General features: G+C 51.0%; 1 protein-coding gene and 1 non-coding gene across 2 annotated transcripts in view; one reads left to right on the plus strand and one right to left on the minus strand.

Moving 5' to 3' along the window:
- The window catches only part of LOC120381556 (zinc finger protein 3-like), a gene marked incomplete at its 3' end in the record, with an annotated part of 49,769 nt that extends 23,834 nt beyond the window's left edge, over nt 1–25,935 (plus strand). The window contains exon 4 of the mRNA XM_039499728.1: nt 25,102–25,935. Coding sequence (XP_039355662.1) covers nt 25,102–25,935 — 834 coding nt within the window. The remainder of the gene's footprint in view (nt 1–25,101) is intronic.
- Nucleotides 6,976–7,047, minus strand: TRNAA-UGC. The gene has a single exon. It is a non-coding gene; the product is annotated as a tRNA-Ala (tRNA).
- Nucleotides 25,936–27,226: the final 1,291 nt, after the last annotated feature.

Below are 27,226 nucleotides of genomic sequence, written 5' to 3' on the forward strand. Positions count from 1 at the left end.
AGTTACTCCATTCCTTTTATTTCCTACCCTCCTACCCATCCCCCTTCCCCGTCCCTCTTCAGGGACCCCTCCCACGAGCAATTACTTCGCACAGAAGTGGCTCACCTTCTGCAATTAGGCGCAGTGGAGCCTGTGCCTCTGCAACACCAGGGGACAGGTTTCTACTCCCATTACTTTCTAACGCAGAAAAAGACCGGGGGATGGAGGCCTATATTAGACCTACGCCGACTGAACAAATTCGTGAGGACACAAAGATTCAAGATGGTCACACTGGGCACAATAATACCCGCATTGGATCATGGGGACTGGTTCACAGCCCTCGACCTACAAGACGCTTACTTCCACATACCAATTCATCCAGCTCACAGACGCTTCCTACGATTCACAATCGGTCACGATCACTTCCAATACCGAGTTCTTCCTTTCGGACTCTCCACGGCTCCAAGAGCTTTTTCCAAGACCTTAGCCGTCGTCGTGGCTCACCTCCGCAAACACGGAGTCACACTTTTCCCCTATCTAGACGATTGCCTCATCAAGGGTGACTCCTGTGGCGACACACTTCAAGCCACACGTCTCACCATCTCCCTCTTTCACAGCCTAGGTCTCCAAATAAACACCCAAAAATCCACCCTGATACCCACGCAACAGATAGAGTTCATTGGAGCTCATCTCGACTCAACCCAGAGCAGGGCCTCGCTCCCATACAACAGATTCCTCACTATCACACAGCTCATACGCACACTCTCTACTCGTCCCAGGACACAAGCAAGAATCTGCCTACAGCTCCTTGGTCACATGGCAGCTACCACCTTCGTGGTTCAACACGCCAGGCTACATATGAGATGCCTCCAGGGCTGGCTCAACTCCAATTTCAAACCCAGCAGACATCCCTTAGGGATGCTGCTAACTCCTCCTCCCAATGTTATAACTTCCCTACAGTGGTGGACAAGTCCAGAAAACCTCTGTGCCGGGGTTCCCTTCCAGCAACGATCCCCAACGCTCATGCTCACCACGGATGCTTCCTGATAGGTTGGGGAGCGCATCTAGAGAACACAGAGCACAAGGTCGATGGTCTCCATCAGAGACGCATCTACATATAAATCTCCTAGAACTCAGAGCAGTGAGGAAAGCATGCCTTCACTTTCTTCCCCTTATAAAGAACAGATATCTGCGAGTTTTAACAGACAACATAGCATGTATGTATTACATAAACAGACAGGGGGGTGCCAGATCACATTCCTCTGCATGGACGCCATTCGACTCTGGAATTGGTGCATACAACATCGAATACAGATCATCGCCTCCTATCTACCAGGCTGCCACAATACTACTGCCGATGCACTCAGCAGGCACTTCTCCACAGAACACGAGTGGGAACTGCACCCCACAGTACTCCAACACCTTTTCTCCCACTGGGGCACTCCATCAATAGATCTCTTCGCCACGACCCGAAATCGAAAATGCCCCCTGTTTTGCTCCAGGGCGGGACTCGGGACTGCATCCCTAGGGGATGCATTTCTCATTTCATGGAACAGTTACCTCCTGTACGCCTTCCCGCCTATCCCTCTGCTACACAGGGTTATTCGGAAGATCGCAGAAGACAAGGCCCAGGTCATCCTTATTGCCCCGGCTTGGCCAAGACAGACGTGGTACCCTTACCTTCTCCGCATGTCCTCCCGTCACCCATGGGCTCTCCCCAACAGGCCAGACCTCCTTTACCAGGACAACGGGCGGGTCCTTCATCCCCAACTCCAGAAGCTCCACCTCACGGCCTGGTTCCTTCATGGTTCCAAACCCATGAACTAGCTTGTTCTGAGCAAGTCCTACATGTCCTCCTGCACAGTAGGAGAGACTCCACCATAAAACCTACCTTCAGAAGTGGAAGCGCTTCGCTCTTTGGTGCTCTCATAAACATTTAGCACCCAACAATGTGACCCTTCCTAACATTCTAGATTACCTCCTCGAACTAAAACAGGACGGACTTTCGCTTAGCTCCATCAAAGTGCACGTGGCGGCGCTTACCACCTTCCACGAACTATTGGATGGGTACTCACTCTTTACACACCCCACCATTAAACGCTTTCTCTCTGGCCTGCAAAATCTCTACCCTGAAATTCACGCAACAGTGGCTACATGGAATCTTAACCTCATTCTTCATGCTCTCATGAAACCTCCATTTGAGCCCTTGGCTACCTCCTCTGATCTCCATATGTCCATGAAGGTGGCTTTCCTAGTTGCCATAACATCAGCAAGGAGAGTTGGAGAAATAAGTGCCTTGATGGCCCACCCTCCATACACAATCTTCTCCAAAGATAAAGTCACTTTGAGACCGCATCCTCAATTTCTTCCTAAGGTGGTATCGACCTTCCACCTCAACCAATCTATATATTTACCAACTTTCTACCCCAAACCTCACAAAACGCCACAGGACGCAACCCTGCATACTCTCGACATCAGGCGAGCAATTGCCTTTTATTTAGACAGGACTAAACCATTTCACAAGTCTCCACGACTCTTTCTTTCAATTGCCGAAAGATCAAAAGGCACGGCTATTTCTAAACAACGCCTATCCAAGTGGATCTCTGACTGCATCAGATCCTGTTACCGTGAGAAGAATCTTCAACCGCCTGAAGGCGTTAGAACTCATTCCACTAGAGCCATGTCGGCATCCATTGCCTTCCTACACAACGTTCCCATTCCTGATATCTGCAAAGCAGCTACATGGTCATCTGAACATACGTTTGCAAAACACTATGCTTTAACGCAAGACACCACGGCAGACACAATAGTAGGTCATACAGTACTATCTTCAGTACTCCCTGCCGTATCTCCAAAGTCCCACCAACCGTAGTGGGTACTGCTACACATTCACCTAGAGTGGAGCACCCACAGGGACAGCACTCGAAGAAGAGAAAGTTACTCACCTTGCAGTAACTGAGGTTCTTCGAGATGTGTGTCCCTGTGGGTGCTCCACTCCCCACCCTCCTCCCCTCTACTTTGGAGTACTGAGATGACTCTCCACGGTTGAGAAGGAACTGAGGAGGGTGTGGGGCGCACGCACTCAGGAAGATTCTAACTAGACGGGAGATACCATCTGGGTGCATGCGCCCCAACCAGGCACTGCTACCGAAAATCTCCGATCGACAGCGCCGGGACGCACCGTCACCTAGAGTGGAGCACCCACAGGGACACACATCTCGAAGAACCTCAGTTACTGCAAGGTGAGTAACTTTCTCTTAGTCACTGTACCTTTTAATTTAACTAACCCCCTCATTTTTGTATAGTTCTCCTTTTTAAAATCAAATGCCACAGTGTTGGGCTGTTGAGATGTTCTTCCCACCACAGGGATGTTAAATGTTATTATATTATGCCGTTTATTTCGAGCAACTGCAGTTATTCGGGAGAGTACAGACAGGCAGAGTTTCCCCTCCCGAGGTAGGTCTCGGTTAGATAAACAATTAAGGCAAGCATTTATACCTTTTGTGACATACAGTAAGGAGCAACAACTGCATTTTGTTTGTACATATTCCTTTCTGATAGCTTACTTCTCTCAGCAATTTCTGCTACAATCTGCATTCTATTCTTATCTAACACAAGGTCGAAAACCAGCATCTCTTACAGTTCTTTTCTGCTCGCCCACGCCCTGCTTGGAAGTCTCCCGTTATTAGCTGTTAGTTAGCCTGGTAAATATCAAGTCCCTGAGAAAACACAGTTATACGAAGCAAAACAAAATCACAAACAGAAATGTCATTGGAAATTCAAAAATTAAAAGGAAAATGCAATTCCCATCACTTCATTGTATCTGGGCCATTCCTGTATCGAGAGTACCCGCTAAGGGCCCTGTGTGCTTAAGGGAAACCTGGAGGAACTCATAGCAGAGCCTGAACATGAAACTCAACTGCTCCCAGGTGCCGCAGTAAAACCCTTTCCCTGCTGTGATGTTGATGATTTTATGAAAATATGCTAATGAGTGTGAATATAATGTAACTGGAACATGCTTCATGCAAAAGGTCTCTTGTGCAGTATCATTACAAAGCTTATTATCTACTGTGTGTGTTGAGCCTATTTGTATGAACCGATCTTTCCTGTATCTGAAGCTAGAAATATGAACTATAACTCTGAGGTCCTGTTGTAATGATGCAAAGTGTGGGCCATTAATAGTGGTTTGGACTCTTGAAGGCTCCCATTAACCAGGACAATTGACTGGAGATGGCTCTGTCCTGCACCATCTGTGAGTCAGGCCAGGAACAATGAAGGCTTGGGGTCTCACAGGGCATGTGACCATGTCACCTGGTACAGGAATCCATCTTAAACCTGGAGCTTTTCCCCAGGAGAGAGACAAAAGATTCCTGCCTTGTACCAAAGCTGTATAAGGGGATGGAACAGAAGAAAGGTGGCTGCAGTCATGAGAAATCCCCTACTACCACCTGAGCTGGAATAAGGACTATACCAGGTGAAAAGATTGGGCCCAGACAAGAAATAAGTCTAGTCTGCAAAAGAAGCTTATTGGAAGATCTCTGAGGGTGAGATTTTATCTGTATTGAGTTTCATACTGTATTAGTCTTAGACTTGCATGTTTTTGTTTTATTTTGCTCTATGGAGAATACAAACGCCACAGAGAAGGAAAAGTTAATGCCTTAGAAAAATCTGTGTGTGTTAGAGTGTCTAGGAGCCACTCTCCTATAGCTTCTTTTGTCTGATTTCCTTTAGAAAATCTGAAGCAGGGAGCAGACCTGTCCTGGCCTCTTTCTCAGCAGCAAAGAAATCAATTTGTTCACTGGAAGGGCAATCTGCTGGAACTAATGGCAGCACAGGGGGGATGTTTCTAAAGTATGCACCCACCTCTACATTTTAGAACTTACTCTCCTTTTTCTAGTGTAGCACTTTGTATATGAACTGGCAAAACAAACTACACAGGTAAGAGAAACAAGGGCTTGAGAGAAAGCTTGAACTCATAACCCCAACAGATGGCCCCTCTGCACTAACCAGTTGCACCCCTGAAGATGTTTTTTAAACACATTTGGGAAGCAGGCAGTTATCAGTCTCTGTGGTTCACACCTTTGCCTGGTAATTGAAAGGCTGCTGGTTCAAACTTAACTCAAGATGCGGCTTTTCAGCGATGAGACTCCAGTACATTTTAACAGGAAGAAAATCTCCTCTATTCTGGCTTTGCCCCATTAGTCTCCTTCTGCCCATCTTCTCCCCCTCCCCCAGTCTCTTTCCTTCCCCACTGGGGCCATGCAGAGAGGAGCCTCAGTCAGTCTCTGTCACAGAGAGTCTGTATCCCATAAAGGGAGGGAGGTCTCTCTAAAACACTGATAATGGGGAGGAGAGTGGTGTGCGTGGTTAGGGGGAGACAGGATAGAGAACTAACAGTGGGGCACAGAGAGATTCCCCCAGATTGGGGAGATCCCCTGCTGCCCCCCATCAGCCAGCTGTGAGAAGAACAACTGTGGGGGTGGGGGGGGGTCTCCACATGCTGCCCCCGCCCCAACTGCCAACTCTGCCAACTGTGGCAATGGGAGCTGCGGGGGTGGAGTCTGTGGGTAGCAGTGCGCAGAGACGCCCCCGGCCCTCCAGCTTAGGGGCTGCGGGTTGCTTTCGGGAGATGCCCGAGGTAAATTCTGCACCCCTCACCCTCTCCTGCAACCCCTGCCCCAGCCCAGACCCCACACCTGCACCCAAACTCCCTCCAAGAGCCTGCCCCCACACTGCCTCCTGCACCCCAACCCCCTGACTGAGCCCAGACCCTGCACCCAAACTCTCCCAGAGCCCAACCCCTCTCCCTCCCACAACCAAACTCCTTCCCAGAGCCTTAGGCAGGTGTGTGTGGCAGGTGGGGCAGGACTTGGTCCCATTCTGGGCACCACCAAAAATTATACAAACCTGCCACCCCTGTCCAGCCCAATCTTCTGCTGATACACCTCAGCCCACACCCATGCAGGGTTTGAAGCTTCCATTGCTTAAATTCCAGGATACGGAGGGATTTCAGCTCCCCTTTGCCCAGAGGGAACCTTCACCCCACTCCTAACCAGGTTCTTGTCCATGGGATCACTGTAGGGGGGCTGGGTCCCTCTATGTCTTTTCTCTGTCTAGGACAGGCCGGGGTGCAATAACTGGGGGCATCTGAGCACCGAGGACCTTCTGTGGGGCTGCCATTCCCCTTCCCCTTCTGTGGTCCCATCTGCCATTGACTCCAGCCTTTTTTCTATCCATCGTCAGCACCATCTCAAGCCAGCAGCACTCGCCTCAAAAAGACAGAGTCCCGTGGCACCTTACAGACTAACAGACGTATTGGAGCATAAGCTTCCATGGGTGAATCCCACTTCGTCAGGTGAACGTAGTGGAAATTTGCAGGGGCAGGTATAAGTATGCAGGCAAGAACCAGTCTAGAGATAACAAGGTACTTCAATCAGGGAGGATGAGACCCTCTTCTAGCAGTTGAGGTGTGATCACCAAGGGAGGAGAAACTGCTTTTGTAGTTGGCTAGCCAGGCACAGAATTCCCACTCCATTCATCTGACAAAGTGGGGATTCACCAATGAAAGCTCATGCGCCAATACGTCTGTTAGTCTAGAAGGTGCCACAGGACTCTGTTGCCTTTTACAGATCCAGACTAACACGGCCACCCCTCTGATACTCAAAAACACAGTGTCCCCGGCTGGGAGTAAATCATTGACCCCTCTCCTCCCTGAGCACTGACTGCCCCTTTGTTTCCTTGCCTCTCAGGCTGTGCAGATGGGACCTTTCCCTCCAGTGCTGGAGGATTCGCCCTTCTCATCTACCATTGTCCCAAGCAGCACAGCGGATGGGAATCTTAAATGTACTGAGGTGACTTAGGAGCAGAACCCACCCCCAGACCTTCCATGCAATTGTCACTTGCCCCTCACTGAGCAGGACTGAAACTGGTGCAGGGAGACTGGTGGGCCATATCCCCTCTGGGCATGAGCAAAGCAGCAGGGTGAAAAAATGATCATGAAGATGCTGGGGATTGAACCCAGGGCCTTGTACATGCAAAGCATATGCTCAACCACTGAGCTACATCCCCTAGCAGGTTGTGTTTGCTATGGGTTACACTCAGAGCCCTCCTGTTTCCAGAGCATCCAGTGACCTATAAGCTTCACGAGAAGCCCGTTCCCCTCTCTGAGGACCAATCCTGCTCTCCTGGAGGTGACTTGTTCATAGGGGTCACTTTTCAGCAGGGCCAGATTCTATGTGTGGGGCAGAGAGAGTGGATGCCCTGGTCTCAGGGTGCAGAGATACACTCAGCCATCTCCCCTGCATTGGGTTGGGGGTGCTGCAATCGCCTGCTGCAAGGTCATGGTGGGGGATGCTGTGAGCAGCTCAACACCTCACTCTGGTGGCAGAAGTGGTGTGCGGAGCTCCAGGTGTTTCTAGGATCTGCTATTTCCACCTGCCTGTAAACTCCAGCTTTCCCCAGCACATTCACTGCGGTTCAATTGGGTCAGTTTCCATGGCTGAAGAGCAAAGAATGGCTCCCAGTTTCCCTTCTATCGGCAGCAGGATTAGCCTGTGTCAGTGGTTAATGAGGTGGATCTAGTTGTAGATTGTTATTCGTTCCCCACCTTGACAATTCACACAGTCCCTTTCCCAGGCAGATTCCCAGTACCTCAGTGATCCTGGTAGCAGGGTTGGGTCCTGAGATTTTCAGGGTTCTTTTCCCCTCCACCTGGAGTGAACTCAGCTTTTCCCCATCCCAGACAATCCATGAAATAACAACAGCAGCATAAAGAAAGAGGGGAGGTAAAAGCAGCAAAGAATCCTGTGGCACCTTATAGACTAACAGACGTTTTGCAGCATGAGCTTTCGTGGGTGAATACCCACTTCTTCGGATGCAAGTAGTGGAAATTTCCAGGGGCAGGTATATATATGCAAGCAAGAAGCAAGCTAGAGATAACGAGGTTAGTTCAATCAGGGAGGATGAGGCCCTGTTCTAGCAGTTGAGTGAAAACCAAGAGAGGAGAAACTGGTTCTGTAGTTGGCAAGCCATTCACAGTCTTTGTTTAATCCTGAGCTGATGGTGTCAAATTTGCAGATGAACTGGAGCTCAGCAGTTTCTCTTTGAAGTCTGGTCCTGAAGTTTTTTTGCTGCAGGATGGCCACCTTAAGATCTGCTATTGTGTGGCCAGGGAGGTTGAAGTGTTCTCCTACAGGTTTTTGTATATTGCCATTCCTAATATCTGATTTGTGTCCATTTATCCTTTTCCTTAGAGACTGTCCAGTTTGGCCGATGTACATAGCAGAGGGGCATTGCTGGCATATGATGGCATATATTACATTGGTGGATGTGCAAGTGAATGAACCGGTGATGGTGTGGCTGATCTGGTTAGGTCCTGTGATGGTGTTGCTGGTGTAGATATGTGGGCAGAGTTGGCATCGAGGTTTGTTGCATGGATTAGTTCCTGAGCTAGAGTTACTATGGTGCAGGGTCCATAGTGGGAGGGAAAGAGTGGGAGGGAACATCTCACGGCCAGGGCTGGATGTGCCCAGAGCCCCCTGCTTGCCCATTGTTTCCATGGAATTTGGCCCCCTGCTTTGCACAAGGGACAGAGAAAGATCTTGCTGTTCCTGTGTCTGTGCAAAGAAAATTGTGCTTCTGTATGAAAAGAGAGGCGGGAAATGGGCCCATGATGGATTAAGGATTAAGAGCAAAGGACAATGATGGGAAGGTTCACAATTGACTCAGTAGTTGCATACAAAGGTGCACGTTTGGCAGTTACACTGGGAAATTCTGGCTCCTTCTGAGGCTCAGGTTGGCCACCCCGGTCTAGGTGTAGAAGTTACAACGTTTAAACTTGAAAGAGGGGCCAATTTCCCCATCATTTCACACCTTTACACCCAAACACGATGACTTTCTGAATGAACCCTCCTCGTTCAGCCAGAAGATCTTGGGGTGGATGTAGGAGTCACTGGGTAAAAATCTCTGGACTCTGTTCTGAATCAGGTCAGAGCAGAGGTACCTAGTGATCTAATCTGGCTGTAAAATCTATAGATCAACACCATTAATATGAAATTAATCCTCAGAAACGGCTGTTCCCCAGCCAGATCCCAGCCTATTGAGGAAGGGAAGAAGGAAGATGTCCTTCTCCCCCTGGAGGAACTGGGCTCTGCGCTTTGGGCAGAAAGGAGGGGAAGGAAATGGCCACACGATGGCAGCAGAACCTAAGAAATGAAACACAATAGGCTTATGTCCACACTGCAATGTAACACCCAGGGCCGCCCCATACCAGCTCAGGCTCCCGGGGCTTGGGCTGTGGGTGGTAAATTTGCAGTGTAGACATCTCGGCTCAGGCTCAATAACGGGCTCTGAGACCCCACAAGGCTGGGAGGGAGTGTAGCAAGTAAAAAAGGTAGAACGGCAGTGGAGTATTACCCTAGTCTCAATGGCATTTCTCCATCGGTCTGTCTGCTTTGGGGCAGGGACAATAACACATCCTGCTGCATTCGTTATTTCAAAGGGCGGTTTAGGATTTTCATTCTCACACATGGTGCACGAAGCAGGACTCAACCCTCAGTGTAAACTAAATGAGCCGCCCATAGATTCTGGCAACCACAATGAGCATTTGGTGTGAGAGCTCAGACCTGCCCCTGTCCCAGAGGGTTGGGGTCATCTGTGAGGGGACTGGACCACTGACCTATCAGCTCCTAACTCCCAAACTTTCAGTAACTCTATCCTCAGTGCCTGTGAGTGTAATTTAAACCATCAAAAGAGTCATAGTGGGCTAGACCATAGTCTGGACTTCGGGTCTGGAAAAGAGCTGGCACAATCCATAGACCAGGTTGTTATATAAAATGCACATGGATTTGAACCCTTCACATACAGTAATGGGAAAGTTCTTGGTTCAGGCTTGTAGCAATGATGGAATAAACTGCAAGTTCAAATCAAGTCTCTGGAGTCAATCCGCAGCTGGGGTGGGTCATTCAGTCCTTTGTCTAGAGCTTCAGTTTGTAGCAAAGTCCCTCCAGAGGTATGAAGCAGGATTGAAGACAAGATGGAGACAAGGCATCAGCCTTTTATAGTCTCTTGCCATGTGGTCTTTGCTTTCTTTGTCCCAAGGATACTCTATCCAGCACGTAGCATAGAAAAATATTAGAGTTCTGTCCATAGGCAGGTCCCTGCATACCTTGCTGAGTCGAGTCACAAGGCATATCTGCCTTCTCTCAGTGGGTCAATTGTATAGTTGATGGTCCTTAATGGGCCATCAAGCAGGCTAGGCAGAACTGACTCCAACTTGTCTGGGGTGTTCCCCGGAAGCAGAGCACAAGTTTGAAATATGGACAGAACAGAGCCAATACTTATAACGTCAACTACAAAAATGATACACATCTAGAGATAGCATCATTATAATCAGCCAATCAGAACCTCTCCATAGACCCCTTACATGACAACCTTTCTACAATATTGGCTGCAAATATAGCACAGCGGTCGCAACGGTGAGCTATACAGTTACAGATTATGTCAATAACATCACAGGAGGTGACATGGCATCAGCGAGACTGATAGTGGAATATTGCCTCCAGTTTTGGTGTCCTCAGTTTAAAAAGATGTTGTGAAACTGGAGCTGGGGCAGCAAAGAGCCACCAAATGTCCTGAGGGCTGGAGAAAAATGCCTTCTAGTGAGCTATTGAAAGAGCTCAACCTGTTTAGCTTATCAAAAGAAGATTGAAAGGTGGCTTCATTGAAGTGTTGAAGTGCCATATTGGAGAGAAAATAGTGGGTATTAAAGGGCTCTTGAATCGAGCAGAGAAAGGCATAACAAGATCCAATGGCTGGAAGGTGAAAAGAGACAAATTCATATTGCAACTAAGGCACAAATATTCAACAGCGAGGATGATTCATCACAGGAACAAGCTACCAAGGAAAGTGGTGGATTCTCCATCTCCTGATGTCATTTCATGAAGACTAGATGCCTTTCTGGAATGTGTTTGCCCCAAAAGTAGTTATTGTGTCATACAGGAGGCCTGTGATATGCAGGGGGTCAGATTAGATGCTCTAATGGTCTCTTCTGGCCATAAAGTTGACTAATTTCTGAAAAACTGAGTGTAGCATTGGGAGCAGCGTCTGATGTTTCCCTGTCTAGCCGGCTTGCTGCCTAGAACGAACGCTCCTTGAGTGGGGTGATCCACAGGGAGTAGCTCAAACCTGCAAAGTGCCTGGCCAGGGGCAGGACATTAGCCCAGCAAGGGAGGGGTGTGGCAGTGACATCACAAAGGCCTTTTGCAGGACCTCAGCCTATTGGTCCACGGTGGTGGGGAGGTGGTGACCTCACAGAGAGATGCTGACATCAGCCAGGCAGGACAGGGGCGAGGGGCCAGGGAAACCTCAGAGACCCCTGTGGCTTTGCTCCAGCAAGTCTCCTTCTCCAGGTCTCTCTTTGAGGACTGAGAGAGTATTCGGGTTCACGGATGTGAGCGTCAGGAGGAACCTCTTTCGAGTTTTCTCCTTCCCTTGTAGTGATTTTGCTAGAAAACAGCCGTCCCTTTTTAGAAGGTAAGAGCCTCCTCAAGGTTTGAAACCTGTTCAGTCTGATCCATCTGGTGAGAGTTGAATTCTAGGCATGGAAAACACGAGCTTAAGGAGGCAGAATTTTATTGCGCACCTGGGATTTTGTCCCTTAGAATCACTGGGGACATTAGGGTTTGTCCTTTTTGTTTCACCTTTTCCTCCATCCCTCCCTCCCTCCTTTCTCTTCGTCTCTTGCTTCCTTTGTCCTTTCTCCTGTTCCCCTACTAACACCAGGAGGGGAGTGTGTGTGTGTGTGTGTTTGTGTGTGTGTGTGTGTGTTGCGGGGGAGTGCTCTGCAGCTCCCACTGTGGGAGGTCCACCCAAAAATGTGGGGCTGAAATAGTGCTCGGGCAGTGATCCCCACCAGTGACCTGGGCCATCCTTTGGGCTCTCTGGTGAGAACCCTCAGCCTCCCGTCCTCGGTCTCTACCCTGATTGGCTGAGCAGGGGGTTATTGACAGGGACGAGACTCAGGTCCTTGTTGGTCTCTTTTAAGACCAAGTAAATAAGTCAGAACCAGTTACATGTTTGATAAATTTTGCTGCTTCTCTGGAGGGCCACCCAGAGAATTCAGGGGGCCTGGGGCAAAGAAATTTTGGGGGCCCCTTCTATAAAAAAAAATTGCAATACTATATTCTCCTGGGGGCCCTTGCAGGGCCCAGGTCAAATTGCCCCACTTGCTCCCCCCCACGGGCGCCCCTGGGAAAAATAAACCTTCCGCATCTCGGCACAAACCCAGTTTTGAGAAAACTTCTTTACAAGGTATCACTGGTTCTCAGCATCCGCTAGTGCTAACAGGCACTAAAGCTCATTAAAAAGTTGGACAAATATTTTCCATCAAAACTTTTTCTGGATCGAAAACTAGGGGTTTTTAAAAACCAGAAAAAAAATCACGGACAATGTCTGCTTTCCTTCAAAATGTGTTGTGGTTTTTTTTAATTGAAAAGCTGAAATTAGTCTGCCAAAACCTGAACGAGGTTTGAGGTTGGAGGTTTCAGAAGTATGCTGCTTGCTGTATTTGATTGTTTAAAGAAACAATAAAAAAAATTCTGCTTAAAAAAAAATCCAAAACTTTTGAACCACCTCAGCTTGTAACCAAACGCCTGAGCCCATCCAGGCAGAGATTTTTCCAGGTTTATGATACTCTGCTGGCTTCCTTGACTCATATCTGTCTCCATAACTTTGAGTTCATTTAGGTTAGAACATAAGAACAGCCATACTGGGTCAAACTAAAGGTCCATCTAGCCCAGTATCTGTCTACCGACAATGGCCAATGCCAAGTGCCCCAGAGGGAGTGAACCTAACAGGTAATGATCTCCTGCCATCCATCTCCACTCCCTGACAAACAGAGGCTAGGGACACCATTCCTTACCCATCCTGGCTAATAGCCATTAATGGACTTAATCTCCATGCATTTATCTGTTTCCTAGAGACTGGCTCCATGGGGTCCCTCACACACTGGAGACGGTTACTGTGGGTTTTTCTTTACTATAGCTTATGTACATACTCCACAAACTGAGCATTTGAACTTGTTCCAGAATCTGGGATGAGCCTATATTGTCAAAACTGAAATGCTCAAAATAGCACATGCATGTGAATGGACACAGGGTGCTAAAATTAAATTAACCCAGGGTTCTCAAACTGGAGGTCAGGACCCCTCAGGGGGTCACGAGGTTATTACTGGGGGTCGTGAGTTGGCAGCCTCCACCTCAAACCCCGCTTTGCCTCCAGCATTTATAATAGTGTTAAATGTGTTTTCAATTTATAAAGGGGGGGGGCACATCAGAGGTTTGCTATGTGAAAGGGGCACCAGGACAAAAGTTTGAGAACCACTGAATTAACCCCTCTGGAGCCTCAGGGAATGCAGGGGAGTGGGGGTCTCCCTTGGTAGGGTTGGGAAGGATATTGCTCTTCTCATGTGATCCCTCCCCCAGTGGCTAATTTTAAATGAAGCTCCCCTCCCCTGACATGAATCTCCCTATGGCACTGAAATTAAATACAGACTATAATTTGGCATTTGAGAAGTGAAAGGGATGGGAGCCCTAATGGAAAAGCTCACAGCTTGGCTCTTCTGCAAGCCTCAAACTGCTGAATGAGCTTTAGGGTAGGGAAGGCTGTGCCTCCCAAACAGCCTGGCCCTGCCCCCTATCTGACCCCCACTCATCCTGCTCCTTGTCCCCTCACCATCCCACAGAGACCCCCACCCCATCCCTTGACTGCCCCAACCCCTATCCACCCTCCCGCTGAGTGCTGACAGACCCCCCCTCCAGAACACCCACAATCCAACCCCCCCATTCCCTGCCCCCCCTCCCTGTGCCCTGACTGTCCCCAGGACTCCCTGTCCCTTAGCCAACCCCCCTGGCCCCAGCCTCTTACCCCCGGCTCCCTCACCCGGAGCTTCAGCGCCTTGCTGAACAGCTGCAGCGTGTCTCCGGCGGGGCCTGAGCTCTGCCCCGCTCAGAGCCGCATGGGGAGGGGGCGGGGCTGTGAGATCCACCCCGAGCGGAGGGAGCTGAGCTCAGCCTGAGCTCGCAGTGCCTCCACTTTACCACGCAGCTCTGAGCGGGGCGGGGCTCAGGGGCCCTGCCGGAGCCACGCTGCAGCGGTGTCCAGGGACGCTGTTTGACGCGCTAAGGCTCCAGGAGCTGGGCGGAGACGGGGGTAAGGGGCTGGGGCGGGAGCCTCCGCTGTTCTATTGGGGGGCCCCTGTGGAGCCCGGGACCCGGGGCAAATTGCCCCACTTGCCCCCCACTCTGGGCGGCCCTGCTTCTCTGCATTAATGGTCTCTGAGCAGTTCATGATTCTCTCTAACATTGCAGTTCTCCTCAAATACTTGCTGAATAATTCCTGTGCACTGTTGTTGGTCTGGAGCTCATCTGAGAGCACTTTATTCAGGTCATTCAATGTCTGAAATTCAAGATCCGATGGTTAGTTTGAAAATCTGAGCTCTTGGGTCCTATTCCCAACTCTGCCACTGACTGGCCATGTGACCTAAGACAAGTCAATTCTCCTTTCTCAGCCTTAGCTTCTCCCTCTTTCAAGTAGGGATAATAATGATCCGCTCCTACCTACCTCACGGTGCGTGGAGGCAGGGCCGGCTCTAGGTTTTTTGCCGTCCCAAGCAAAAAAATTTTTTGGCTGCCCCCACCTCAGCCCTGGGCTCCCCCCTGCACCTCCCTGCCACCCCAGACCTGGGCTCTGCCCCCTCCACCCACACCCCCTGCCCGGGCTCAGCAGCTGCTCCCTGGTGGCCACGTGCTGCCAGCAGCGCTGGAGCCGCCCGGGCCGGAGCGGAGCCGCTGTTCTCAGCTGCAGCAGGAGCTGCCCCCGGCCCCGCTGGGCTCCAGGTGGGGACAGAGCCTGGGGCCCGGGGCTCCCCTGGGTGCGGCTGGCGGGGCGGGAGGGGAGAGGCCGGAGCTGAGTATCCCTCAGCCTGTCTGGGGATGTCTTCTGAAGGGGATGTCTGCGGCAAAGCTTTCTAGTCCAAAACGTCGGTGGCTGGAGGGGGGGCTCCATTTTCAGTAGTTTAATGTTTGGTACTGCAGTGAGTGACTGCTGGGTGCAGTGATATAGTGACCCCTGGGGCTTTGAATGAGGCTTTACACTTGGGGGGGGTGAGGGGGCAAGTGGGGAGCAGGTGGGCGAGCGGGTGGGCAAGTGGCAGGTGGGCACAGAGGTGAGCAGTGAGCCAGCAGGGGCTCTAGGGGCGGGCAGGGGGGTTTCTGGCAGGGGAGGGAGGAGATGAAAGGAGGTGAGTGGTGGGTGGGGGACTGACTAGCAGGAGAGGCAGCCGGCCAGGGGGGGGCTCGGGGTTGAAGAGGGGTGTGACAGTGAGATCTGGACACCCTATGGGTGCCGTTTCTTCCCCCTCCCCCCGTCTCCCAAACCTTCCTTTTCGGCCCACAGCTGTTACAGTGAGGAGGCGGGAAGGAGGGTTTGTTTCTGTGGGGCGGGCGGGGCTGGTGGGGGGGTGTGTCCACAGGGATGGGTGGCACTGGGGGGGTGTTTCAAGGGGGCTGGGTGGCACAGCCCGGGGATGTGGCAGCTCCCGGGGGCGGGGCAGCTCCTGGGGGCGGGGCTCTGGCACAGCCAGGGGACCGGGCAGCTCCTGGGGGCGGGGCTCTGGCACAGCACGGGGGCGGGGCAGCTCCTGGGGCGGGGCTCTGGCACAGGCCAGGGGCGGCGCCGCTCCGGGGGGCGGGGCTCTGGCACAGCCCCGGGGCGGGGCAGCTCCTGGGGGCGGGGCTCTGGCACAGCCCAGGGGCGGGGCAGCTCCTGGGGGCGGGGCTCTGGCACATTGTGACGCAGGAGCCCGGGCTCAGCAGCTGCTCCCTGGTGGCCACGTGCTGCCAGCAGCGCTGGAGCCGCCCGGGCCGGAGCGAGCCGCTGTTCTCAGCTGCCGCAGGAGCTGCCCCGGCCCGCTGGGTCCAGGTGGGGACAGAGCCTGGGGCCCGGGCTCCCCTGGGTGCGGCTGGCGGGGCGGGAGGAGAGGCCGGAGCTGCAGGCGGGGCAGGGGGTAGGCGGGGGTTGCTCGGTCTCTGGGCACCAGGAGCCCCGGGCAGAGTGTGTGTGTGAGTGTCCTGGGCCCAGGCGTGCGCAGGGGGAGCCCCGGCACCCCAATGCCCTGAGCCCCGGCTGGGAGGCTGCTCCCCCTCCCGTGGGGCTCCGGGAGCTGCGGCGGCTGCAGGCGGGTGCTCGGCCCCCGGGAATGACCCGCTGCCGGCAGCTTGTGGCGCCTCCTCGCGGAGCTTTCCCGGGGCGGCCTGGCGCAGCTGCGATCAGCTGTTTGCTGGGCAGGCTCCGCTCCGCTGCTCCCCCGCTCCTAGGGGCTGAGTGAGCCCCCAAACAGCCCCAGGGGTCGATGGGGCGGGGCCAGCAGCAGCAGAGCCCCCGCTCCCCTGGGGCTGCCCCGCCCGCTCGGGCTGGGGCTCTGCCAGGGCCCCAGCGTGAATCGCTGCTCCTGCCCGCCAGGCTCGGCTCCGGCCACAGCAGCGGCGGGTGCCCGGGAGCCCAGCTGGGCTGGGGCTGGGGCAGGTTGGGGCGAGAAGCTCCAGATACCGGCAGGGGGTGGGGGAGAGGAGCCGAGCTGGGGGGGGGCGGGAGGAGAAGCCCCGGGCCCCAGCAGGAGCTGCACTGCGGGGAGGAGGGGGAGAGGAGCCCCCCTGGGGCAGGGAGGAGAACCCCGGACCCTGGCAGAAGATGTGGGGCTGAAGTCCCCGGCTCGGGAGCCCCAGCCACCTTAGTGGCAAAAGTTGCAGGGCCGAAGCCCTGACCCCCCCTCTGTGTGGAGCTGGCCTGAGCCCCTCTCGCTCCCATCCTCCCTGTGGAGCTGGCTCCCACTCTCCGGCTGTGGAGAAATTCAGCCCAAATCTCCCCATGTTGGTATCTCCATTTCCTGCCCCCCCCATCACCCAGCCATGGATGGATTTAGCCCAGGAGGCAGGGTCAGTGTTGGCCCCATTGGGCAGGTGGAATCTAGGGCTCAAAGAGGAGAAGTGACTTTCCCAAGGCTAAGCAGGGAGTCTGTGGCAGAGACTCAAACCCAGAACACATGAGCCTGTGTCTTGTGCCTTAACCACTAGGCAACCTTCCCCCCGACGGAGCGGGACCCCCCCCCGCCACTTTGAGTGGGTGGGGGGGAGCAGCCCCTCGACCGAGCTGCCAGGTGGTGGGGAGGGGGGTGGGATAGTTGGGGGGGTGATTAGTGGGTGGGTGGGGTCTCTGGAGGGCAGTCAGGGGACAAGGAGCAGGGGGTTGGATGGGTTGAGGGATCGGGGTGCCTGTCGGGCGGTGGAGCGGGATTGGAGCAGGCAGGGAGCAGAGGGGTTGGATGGGTCGGGATTTCTGGGGCTGTCGGGCGGGAGTGGTTGGATGGGGCGTGGGAGTCCCAGGGGTCTGTCTGGGGCAGGGGTGTGGATAAGGGTCAGGGGACAGGTAGGGGTAGGGTCTTAGGAGTCAGTTACAGTGGGGGTCTCAGGAGGGGGCAGTCAGGGGACAAGGAGCAGGGGTTGGGGTTCTGAGGGGGCAGCCAGGGGCAGGAAGGGGGAGGCAGTGGATGGGGTGGGGCTAGGGTGGGGCTCCCTGGGTGTGCATCCTAATGAAATGTGCTGCACACACCTATGGTCACGGGGGTGAGCCACTCACATCCTTTTCCTGTTTGTTCCATTTCTTTCCGTCTCAAAACCTGAGAACAATTCTCTCTAGTTCTTCCCTTCTCTCTCCCTCCCCACACGTGGCTAGAAAATCCAAGGAGTTTCTCGTTTTCCCTAAAATTACTGACTCTCTAGTCTCTTATTTTCCCTATTTTCTCCATAATTCTTAAATTCTCCTCAGCTTTGGGATGTGAACCCAGCCCGTTTATCTGCAGCAATTTGTCCTTGGGTAGGTGGAATTTGCTGTCCTGTGTCACTCCCCCAGCGTGGGTGGTGGTTAGTGGGTGCTGGCTGGGGGAGCCCGCAGACGCGGCTGCCTCTGGGGGGGAAGATGGGGGGGCCGATCTCTGCCAGCGACAGGACATGGCCGCACAGGTGGGGAAGGGAGGAGCCAGTGTCCCTATGGAGCCTGCCCAGCCCCTTTGGTTCTGCTCCTTTCCAGCATTTTGTTCAGAGACTTTATTACTGGGGAGGCTGAAAAATCTCCCTGTGGGCTTAGCCTGGCAGGATGGGCCAGGTCTCCCCTGCAATAAAGAGCTGGAGCATGTTCCCAGCATGGCAGAGCCTAGGCTGTGTCTCTGCAGGGAAAGATCCTGGGGGAATCGTGATGTGACATGAACTAAAGCCTGTTCTGAAACCTCCACAACGGCCCTTCTCGCCCTGCCAGGCTGCAGGATGTCGTCCATGTTTCGCTCCAGCTCATCCCATCCTCCCATGGGACAGGGAAGGGAAATGGCTGCAGAGGATCCCGTCCAGGTAGGGGTTATTGGGGAGTTGCTGGTGGGTTCCTGCTGGAGGGGAGGGACACCAAATGCACAGGAGGTGGGAGGTTTGGGCAGTCTGGTTTGGGGGTTGGAGTTTGCCAAAAAATTCCCAGGGGGGAGAATGGGAGGAGGCCAGGGTGTAGCAAACCTGTTGGGACTTGTTCAATATGCGGCTTCCATTCTAGGAACAGACCCACGAGGTAAGAGGGTGGAAATGCTCTAATTTGTGGGACAGGAAACAACCCCCCTAGGTGGGGCTAGGAAAATGGGCCAGAATCCCAGGGCTGGAGCCCGACCTGATTAACCAGCGGCTGCTGTGAGATGCAGAGGGGGCACCCACCAGGGAGGCTTGGTGCGGGGGAGGTTCTTAACCTTTTTCTTTCTAAGGCCCCCCAACGTGCTATAAAAACTCCACTGCCCTGCATGTGCCTGGTTCTCTGCATATCACTATCATGTATGTGACTCACTAAGATTTGACTCCATCATTGCTATTAGTATCATACTTGGAACTGCGTTTTTATTTTCATAGAAATTTTAAGTTACTTTACAGACAGATTTAAAAATACAGTTTGCAGATAAATGATCTTCATCTGCACAGTGTCTAAAGTTTTGAGTTTAGCTATTTTTTTCAAACGAGCCCTGCGAAGGTAAGTACAAGCAAAATGTACAGTCTGTTATTTACAGTGGTACAATCAAATAACGAATGACAAAGCACAATACGGCAATAACAGTAATAATGATAATTACTCCAGCCAGGCCAGGTGAGGCATTTTAGAACTCGTTACTCAGAGAACTGAATTTAAGCATAAGACAGAAATAAAATGATGAAATTCAGAGATCAGTTAAGAAGCTAAACTACCAGCACTGTCATCCTGACCGAATGTGAAAGAATAAAATTACAGAGACTACATGTACTTTGTGCATTTTGACAGGAAGTAAAAGGAAGTAACAACAGTAACTGAAGTGTGTGTGGTGGGGGAGTGTGAGACACACCCGCTGTCCCTTCCAGCCCAGCGGCACTCACTAGTCCGAAGGCTCGTTCACACGGCAGCAGGGGCCAGCAGCTCCCACTCCTGACCCAGAGGCAGCAGCACAGAATCTTGTCCCCCCACCTCAGCTCAGCAGAGACTGGGCACAGAGGCAGGAGGGTGGGGCCTCCCCCACATCAGGAACCCCCCCCCCTCGCACAGCACAGGAGGCTCCTGGGAGCAGCTTGGCCGGGGGCAGCTCCAAGTGGGGGGGGAGGGGGCAGGGCTGCAGGAAGAGCTGCAGGGGAGGCAGCTGAAGAGAAGTGGGGGGAGGAGAGACAGGACACCCCTGCTGGAGGATCCCCCTCAGCAAGGCCCCCCTGGACCGTCATGTCGTCTGCCCCCCACTGAGTCTGGCCCCGTCCAGCTCTTCACAATGAGAACAGCGCTGGGCTCCCTGCCAGCGAGCTCTCCCTGCACCTGCCAGGGCCTCCGTCTCCTGTGTCCGGCTGTGGCTAGTGGGGGGGGGATGGATCTGCTGGGAGAGACAAGGGGCTCTCGCTTCGTCCCCTCCCCCTGGCGTTTCCTGGCTGCTCTGAGCGGGGTGGGGGTGGGACTCTGCCTGTGAGCCACCCAGAGCTTCCATTTGATTGAAAGTGTGAGTGATGCGGCAGGTGCTGAGTGTTGGACTCTCGCTCTTTCAGGGGCCGGTGACCTTCGAGGAGGTGGCTGTGTATTTCACCAGGGAAGAGTGGGCTCTGCTGGACCCCGCTCAGAGAGCCCTCTACTGGGATGTCATGCAGGAGAACTATGAGACGGTGACCTCGCTGGGTAAGGAGTCCTGTCCCCTGGCTTATTAGAAGCTGTTGGGTCTCTGAAGAACCTGAGTAGTAATAACTTGATACCTTTATTCATCATACAAGTTTCCTTGCCCCCCCTTTTTGCCTCATCTCCCACCCACTAGAATAATTTGTAGACATTTGTCATCAGTCATTTTGAAATTGCATTTAATGTGTCCTTATTGGCTACATTAGCAACTACATTAATAACTGTTTTTTTAAATTAAGTATAAATAAATAAAAAAATAAAAATATCTTAAAAATTATTAAAAAATAAATTTAATTAATAAAAATAGGTGTGTGACTGATGCATGGCTTGTGTGACAGTCAGATGAGCTCATCTTTTGATAGAAGTGAGTATAATGTTGCTATTCAGGACCCCACGGGTGAAGGGAGAACAGAGCGGTGGGAGGGGCGGAGAAGGGGGGAGTAGATAATTCTGGGGTGCCAGGACATGGGGAGGGTGTGTGTAGGGTTAGAGCTAAGAAGCAGCAGGGAGGGATGATGTTGTGAGAGACGAGGAGGGAACACAAGAAGCTCCCAAGGAGCCGGGAGGTGGTGCCGGCTGAGAGTAATGGGAAGAAGCGATGGGGAGTGTGGGGGAAGGGCACCCAGGAAGTGGGCTGGGTGGGTCAGTGGGAGGAGGAGAGGTTTGGGGATCTGGAGCTGTGGGGGATCCCAGACCTTTAACCCTGAATCCCTACCTAAGCCTTGTTGTTCTAGAGCCTCCACTCCAGTTTTATTTCTGTTCAGTTTCACTTTATTATACATTTTTTTCCCCAAATATTATTATTTTAACTCTTGACCTCCCTCTCCCACTCATTACCCCCTTCCTCACATAACCTTCCCATCTCTGTGCACAGCGACCCCGGCCACCGATCCTGAGTCCTTGCTGCATCCTCCCTCCCGTAGCAGGGCCCCTTCCCAGGCACAAATGGGCACTTTGTTGATGATGTCACAGGCTGGTGGTGTAGCCTGTACAGTTTTTACACCTATAAGATGACGTATTGGGGCACAACTCGCCCTTGTACATGGCTACTCACCGTTAATGGAGGAGATTAAATTTGGTGAAACACACAGAAACTTGATTAAATACAGACAGTTATAACTGAAATCACAGGCAAGGATCAATCCACGTAACAGTTAGACTAAGATCAGTATAGTAAAGAGGGGCTTGCACGGTGCAGACGTACAAGTTATGACACCAATGGAAACAAAGATCGAGGGGCAAGGGAGCCTGTCACAAGGGAGGCCCTGCTTCAGTTTACACTGTCTCGGGGACCTGACAAAATGAAAAAATGGTCACTAGGAGAGGTAATAATTGGAGATATACCAATTTCCTAGAACTGGAAGGGACCTTGAAAGGTCATCTAGTCCAGCCCCCTGCCTTCACTAGCAGGACCAATTTTTGCCCCAGATCCCTAAGTGGCCTCCTCAAGGATTGAACTCACAACCCTGGGTTTAGCAGGCCAGTGCTCAAACCACTGAGCTATCCCTCCCTAAATTAAAGAGGTAATTTATCCACTTCCTTATGGTAATAGGATGGCGATATACCACATCTGCTACTTTGCTCTGATTACAATAATGTCAATAGCTGCCCCAAACCATACCTGGCCTTTGGGAAGTCCATAATTTAGCATCAAGCCTTAATACTCATGATTTACATCACTTAGTTATTAATAATCCCAATATATTAATGTGTCCAACTGCTGAGATCCTGCATAGCAACCTAATTGCTAAAGCCCACCCCAAACTTCCTTCTTTCAGAATCCTGTGGCGTATTCCACCTGTTTGTAGTTACTCCTTAGTCTGTCAAAATGAGGGTGCAAAATATATGACCTGGGATCCTCTCCTTAGGCCTGGTCAGGTAAATCCCAGACTTCAGCAGAACTTCTCCCACAAATCCTCCACCTAATATAATGCCCTTAACTGTAGCAAGCTGAATAACCCATTTATCTATGTTCACCTCCTTGCCCCTCCACACATGGTCCAAGCTAATAAGCAATTCTCTGATCATGACATCTTACCTCTAGCGAGTATGAAATTGCCCACAAGACGTGAGACTAGGTCATAGATCGTAAAATCAGGTCGGGGTCAACAAGAGTGAGAGTTTGGAGAGAGTCTTGTCCCCCCTCTTCCCATCTGCAGCAGCCACAAGCTGTCTTCCCTCCCGGCTCCTTGGATCTCTGAGCCGGTCCCTCCTGAGGCTGCTTGGCCCAGTTCTTGTTTCTGACCTTCTCCTTTTCCGGAAGAATTAGAGGCTGTTGCTCCTGAATGTTAGTGTGTAATTCCCCAGCCTTCTCCTCCCACTGGGGGAGTTTAATTCTCCCTCCCGTTACCCCTGAGTCACTAGATTTCCTAATTCCCCAAAATGTGCTTTTGTGATGTCACAGTTCTGGGGTAGCGAAGCCTTTGACCTGCCTCCATGGTCTGCTCAAGGAATGGCCCCTCAGGTATCAGGCCTGTAGCCAGCCCCTCTCTATGGGCAGGGACCCACATGCCTCTCCTTTTTGACCAGTGTGTGAAGATTACAGCTTGTCCTCCACTGTGTTTGCTGGACTAACGTCCAGTTCCTGTGCTTTGCTTTCTCTCCAGGGCTGTGAGCAGTGTGTCTGAGATAGAGGTGGGACTTTTGGTGATACTTGTATGATGCCAATGCACACCTCAGTTTCCTGCTGTGATTGGTATTGCTGTGATTCTAAAGAGCAGGAGACGTGAGGTGTTTTGTCATGTAGCTGTCATGGGGTGATATGAATGGGTCATTAAGGACTGGCTGGGAGTAACCTACATCAATGGAATACCCGACAGAGACAAGGGAATGACTAGTATCAGAGGGGTAGCCGTGTTAGTCTGGATCTGTAAAAGCAGCAAAGAATCCTGTGGCACCTTATAGACTAACAGACGTTTTGCAGCATGAGCTTTCGTGGGTGAATGAATACCCACTTCTTCAGATGCAAGTGGAATGACTGTCACCCAGGGCCGCCCAGAGGATTCAGGGGGCCTGGGGTCTTCGGTGGCGTGTCCCCCTTATCCGCTCTGACACTGCAGAGCATTTTCCTAGTGTCCTCCTTACCAGCTCTGATGCCGCAGAGCATTTACCCTGTGTCCCTGTCCCCTGTTCCTGTTCCCCCTCCTGTTTGAGTCAGTTTATATAGTAATATTCTCAGCTATATCTTTGCTTAACCAATCATTGTACTGAAATTTAACTAACCAATCCTAACACATTGAAACATAATTCTCTAACCAATTGTATCCCACTACCCTAATTAACTTACACCTAGCAAAATGAATTGTACAGCAGAGAAAAACAATTAGAGAACCAGACTGATTAACATTGTAAAAGTGGTGGCCATAAAGATAAAACAATACAAAAATGAGGGTTTCACAACCACAAGCATTGAGAAATGATTTCTTGCCAAACAGGCTGCTATCAAAAAAGTTTTCTTTAACCATCTTAAGATCTGTTTCTTTATCTGGTGGTGATGGGCGCTATCAGGACAGGATCATCTTCCTAACAGCCCAATAGCACCTTATTTCAGTGTGACTGGTTTGGGATGTGAAGATGTGACCCTTCGCTTCCCAGCTTATGGCTGCCCTTGCTGCTTAACCAAAGGCCTTAGCCTAAGAACAAGGCCTCAGACTGTCACAGTAAGAGAAGGCCCTTACAAATACAGACAGTGATTTTGATTCTCTCTTTTCACACTCCTGTAAGTAGCTAAGTGATAAAAAATACCCCTAAGTTCTTAAACTATAGGCTTTACAGGCAGGCCTGAATATCTCTATTCTAACAGTGGGTTCTACCCCTTCCCCCCACTCTGTGTCTGTCTTGTGTATTTAAATTGTAAATTCTTCAGGGCATGGGCCATCTACTATTCTCTGTTTGTACTTGTCCTAGCACAATGGGGACCCACTGTTAGTTGGTCCTTAGGCACTAAGGTAATTCATATGATTTATAATCATAATAACTCTCCTGCCACTTTGAGCCAAGGAAGCTGGCCTTGGGATGTTACTTCCTAAAAATGAGCTGGGGGTTAAAACCATGGACTATTCTTTGTAACAAGTATCCCACAAATTCCACTGACATCCTTTGTTTTCTTTGCCTGGATTAGGGTTTCCAGTTTCCAAACCTGATGTGATCTCCCAGCTGGAACGAAGGGAAGAGCCGTGGGTCCCAGACCTCCAGGGCTCTGAGAAAGAAGTGCTTCCAAGAGCTGCCTGCACAGGTGAGGAATTTGTTAAACCAACTCAACAACTGTGTGGGAATGCAGGAAACATTTGGGATGCCCTACAAAGACCCTGTGAGCTCTCCAAGTTCAGGATTGTTCCCTGCAGATGTGGAATCGTTACGGCAGATGTCACTCATGGCTTCCCTCCTATTCTGACTGACAACTGGCAGCAGGTCCCTCCCCAATCTCTCTTTCTCCTGAGTGTTCTCATGAGATGCAGACCAAAACTGATCCCTTCCTCTCTCCTCTGGGGAAGGTTTTGGGGAAAATCAGCTCCTGATAGGTTTGATCTCTCCCCCACATATTTTGGATTGTTCATCCCTTTTTCCATTCCTCTCTCTGAGATTTTCTTTCTTTCCGGTGCAGGTAGTGATCTATGTCTGGATTCTCTCTGTCTCCAATTAGGTGATGGAATGGTGAGTCAGAATGAGGAGGAGAAACCCCATCAGGAAGATGCTGAGCAAGGAGAACCACCTGGGACATTATCAGGAAGATCCAAAGGGAATGTTTCCAGGAGTTATGCACTCCCAGAAAAAACAAAAGCCTGTGAGACTCAGGGGAGGCCAGAGGGAAACTTTAGTAGCCACTCAGACCTTACAACAAGTGACAGAATCTACTTGGAAGAGAGACACTACACATGCCATGAATGTGGGAAAAGCTTCAATCGGAGCTCTGCCCTTATCAGACATCAGACAATCCACACAGGTGAGAAACCTTATGAATGCTCTGAGTGTGGGAAATGCTTCATCGATAGTTCAGCCCTCATCTCTCATCAGCAAATCCATACCGGAAAAGCGCCCCACACATGCTCAGAGTGTGGAAAAAGCTTCAGGCGGCGCTCTCACCTTATCACACATCAGAGAATCCACACAGGACAGACGCCTTACACGTGCTCAGAGTGCGGGAAAATCTTTAGTCAGAGCTCTCACCTTATCAGACATGAGAGAATCCACACAGGACAGACGCCTTACACATGCTCTGAGTGCGGGAAAAGCTTTAGTCAGAGCTCAGACATTATCAGACATTGTAGAATCCACACAGGACAGACGCTCTACACGTGCTCTGAGTGTGGGAAAAGCTTCAATCAGAGCTCAAACCTTATCAAACATAGGAAAATCCACATGGGTGAGAAACCTTATGGATGCTCTAAGTGTGGGAAATGTTTCTTTAATCGTTCAGACCTCATCTTACATCAGAGAATCCACACAGGGGAGAAGCCCTACACATGCACTGAGTGCGGGAAAAGCTTTAGTCAGAGCTCAGACCTTATCAGACATCGTAGAATCCACACAAAGGAGAAGCCCTACACGTGCGCTGAGTGTGGGAAAAGCTTTAGTCGGAGCTCAGACCTTATCAGACATCGTAGAATCCACACAGGAGAGAAGCCCTACACATGCTCTGAGTGTGGGAAAAGCTTCAATCAGAGCTCAAACCTTATCAAACATAGGAAAATCCACATGAGAGAGAACTGTTATAAATCCCTTGACTAGGGTTGGCCAAAAAAAATTTTTTTTAAATCACATTTGCTCATTCCCACATAGTGATTTTTGCACCATCTTCACCAAGGTCTCTCAGCTCCACCAAGTTGCCTGCTTCTGCCTTTTGCAGCTCACCCTTCTTTGGGGTCAGTCCTGTGATTTTTTTCTATCAACTCCTTTCCTTCTGAGTCAAAGGAGGGTGTGTCCCTCCTGCCAGGAATGTTCATCACCTCCAGGTGGGGGAGAGGTTTTATCCCAACAAGCTACACTGAGGCAAAAACTATCTGTGCCTGACATCCACTAGGACTGTATATGGCGTTGGCTGCTGTCAAAGTTAAAATCAAGACTCACAATTTGTCAGACCACTCTGTTTTTATTAGCAAAGCGCTTCGCCAATAACATTCAGATAATGTGAGTGGCCATGCAAGATCCAAACAGTCTTATTTATACAGATAAAAGAGCGGGAATCAAACAAAAGGACAAAGGAGAAAACAGCAAAATTCACCTGGGGCATAGCATGCATATCCTACTTCCTTACTAACTCCTATCGATCTAAGGCTAATGCTTCACCAATTGCCCTTAAACGGTGCAAATTGTTCTATGTTAATGTCTGTTTTCCTGACACCTGGACTCCAGCATTCCAGCGACTTTCCTTAAAGGTACAGACAGCATTTCTTTAATCCTATCTATTTTGTAACATAATTCATTCTACTTTCACAATCCCTCCTTTTGGTCACGCTTCGCCATGACCAACGATGGACTGGGTTCCACATATTAACCATTCTTTATCTTTTTGTTCATCAGCAATATTTAAAATCATCATATTAGCACTCTGTTTTGGGGCAGTCACCTGGGTGGCATATTTTACACAATTTTGGATACAACAGGAGATTAACTGAAAACATACAAAAATCACTAAGATTCCAAACAGGATAGTCAGGGCTCCCTGAAACAACCAGTTTCCTAGGCCAGAGAAATTGAACAGGTTGCTTAGCCACTTCCATAAAGAACTCGGCTCTTCATGGGAAGATATGCGATTTGTTCTAAGTGGCTAGCGATCTATTACCTCATTGGTATTGTCAGGTATATACACACAACATTCTTTTCCAATGAGTGCACAGGTCCCTCCTTTGGCCGCCAGCACTATGTCCAATGCCTGACGGTTTTGAAGGGCCACCTGTCGGACCGCCCCTGTTTCTTTGGCCAGAGTTTTTAAACTTTCTCCGGTTTCATTTGCCATTATTTCAACTACTGCTTGTAACCTCAGGAGCCT

The sequence above is a fragment of the Mauremys reevesii genome, linkage group 14, assembly GCF_016161935.1.
Source record: "Mauremys reevesii isolate NIE-2019 linkage group 14, ASM1616193v1, whole genome shotgun sequence".
In the NCBI taxonomy this organism is placed as follows: Eukaryota; Metazoa; Chordata; order Testudines; family Geoemydidae; genus Mauremys; species Mauremys reevesii.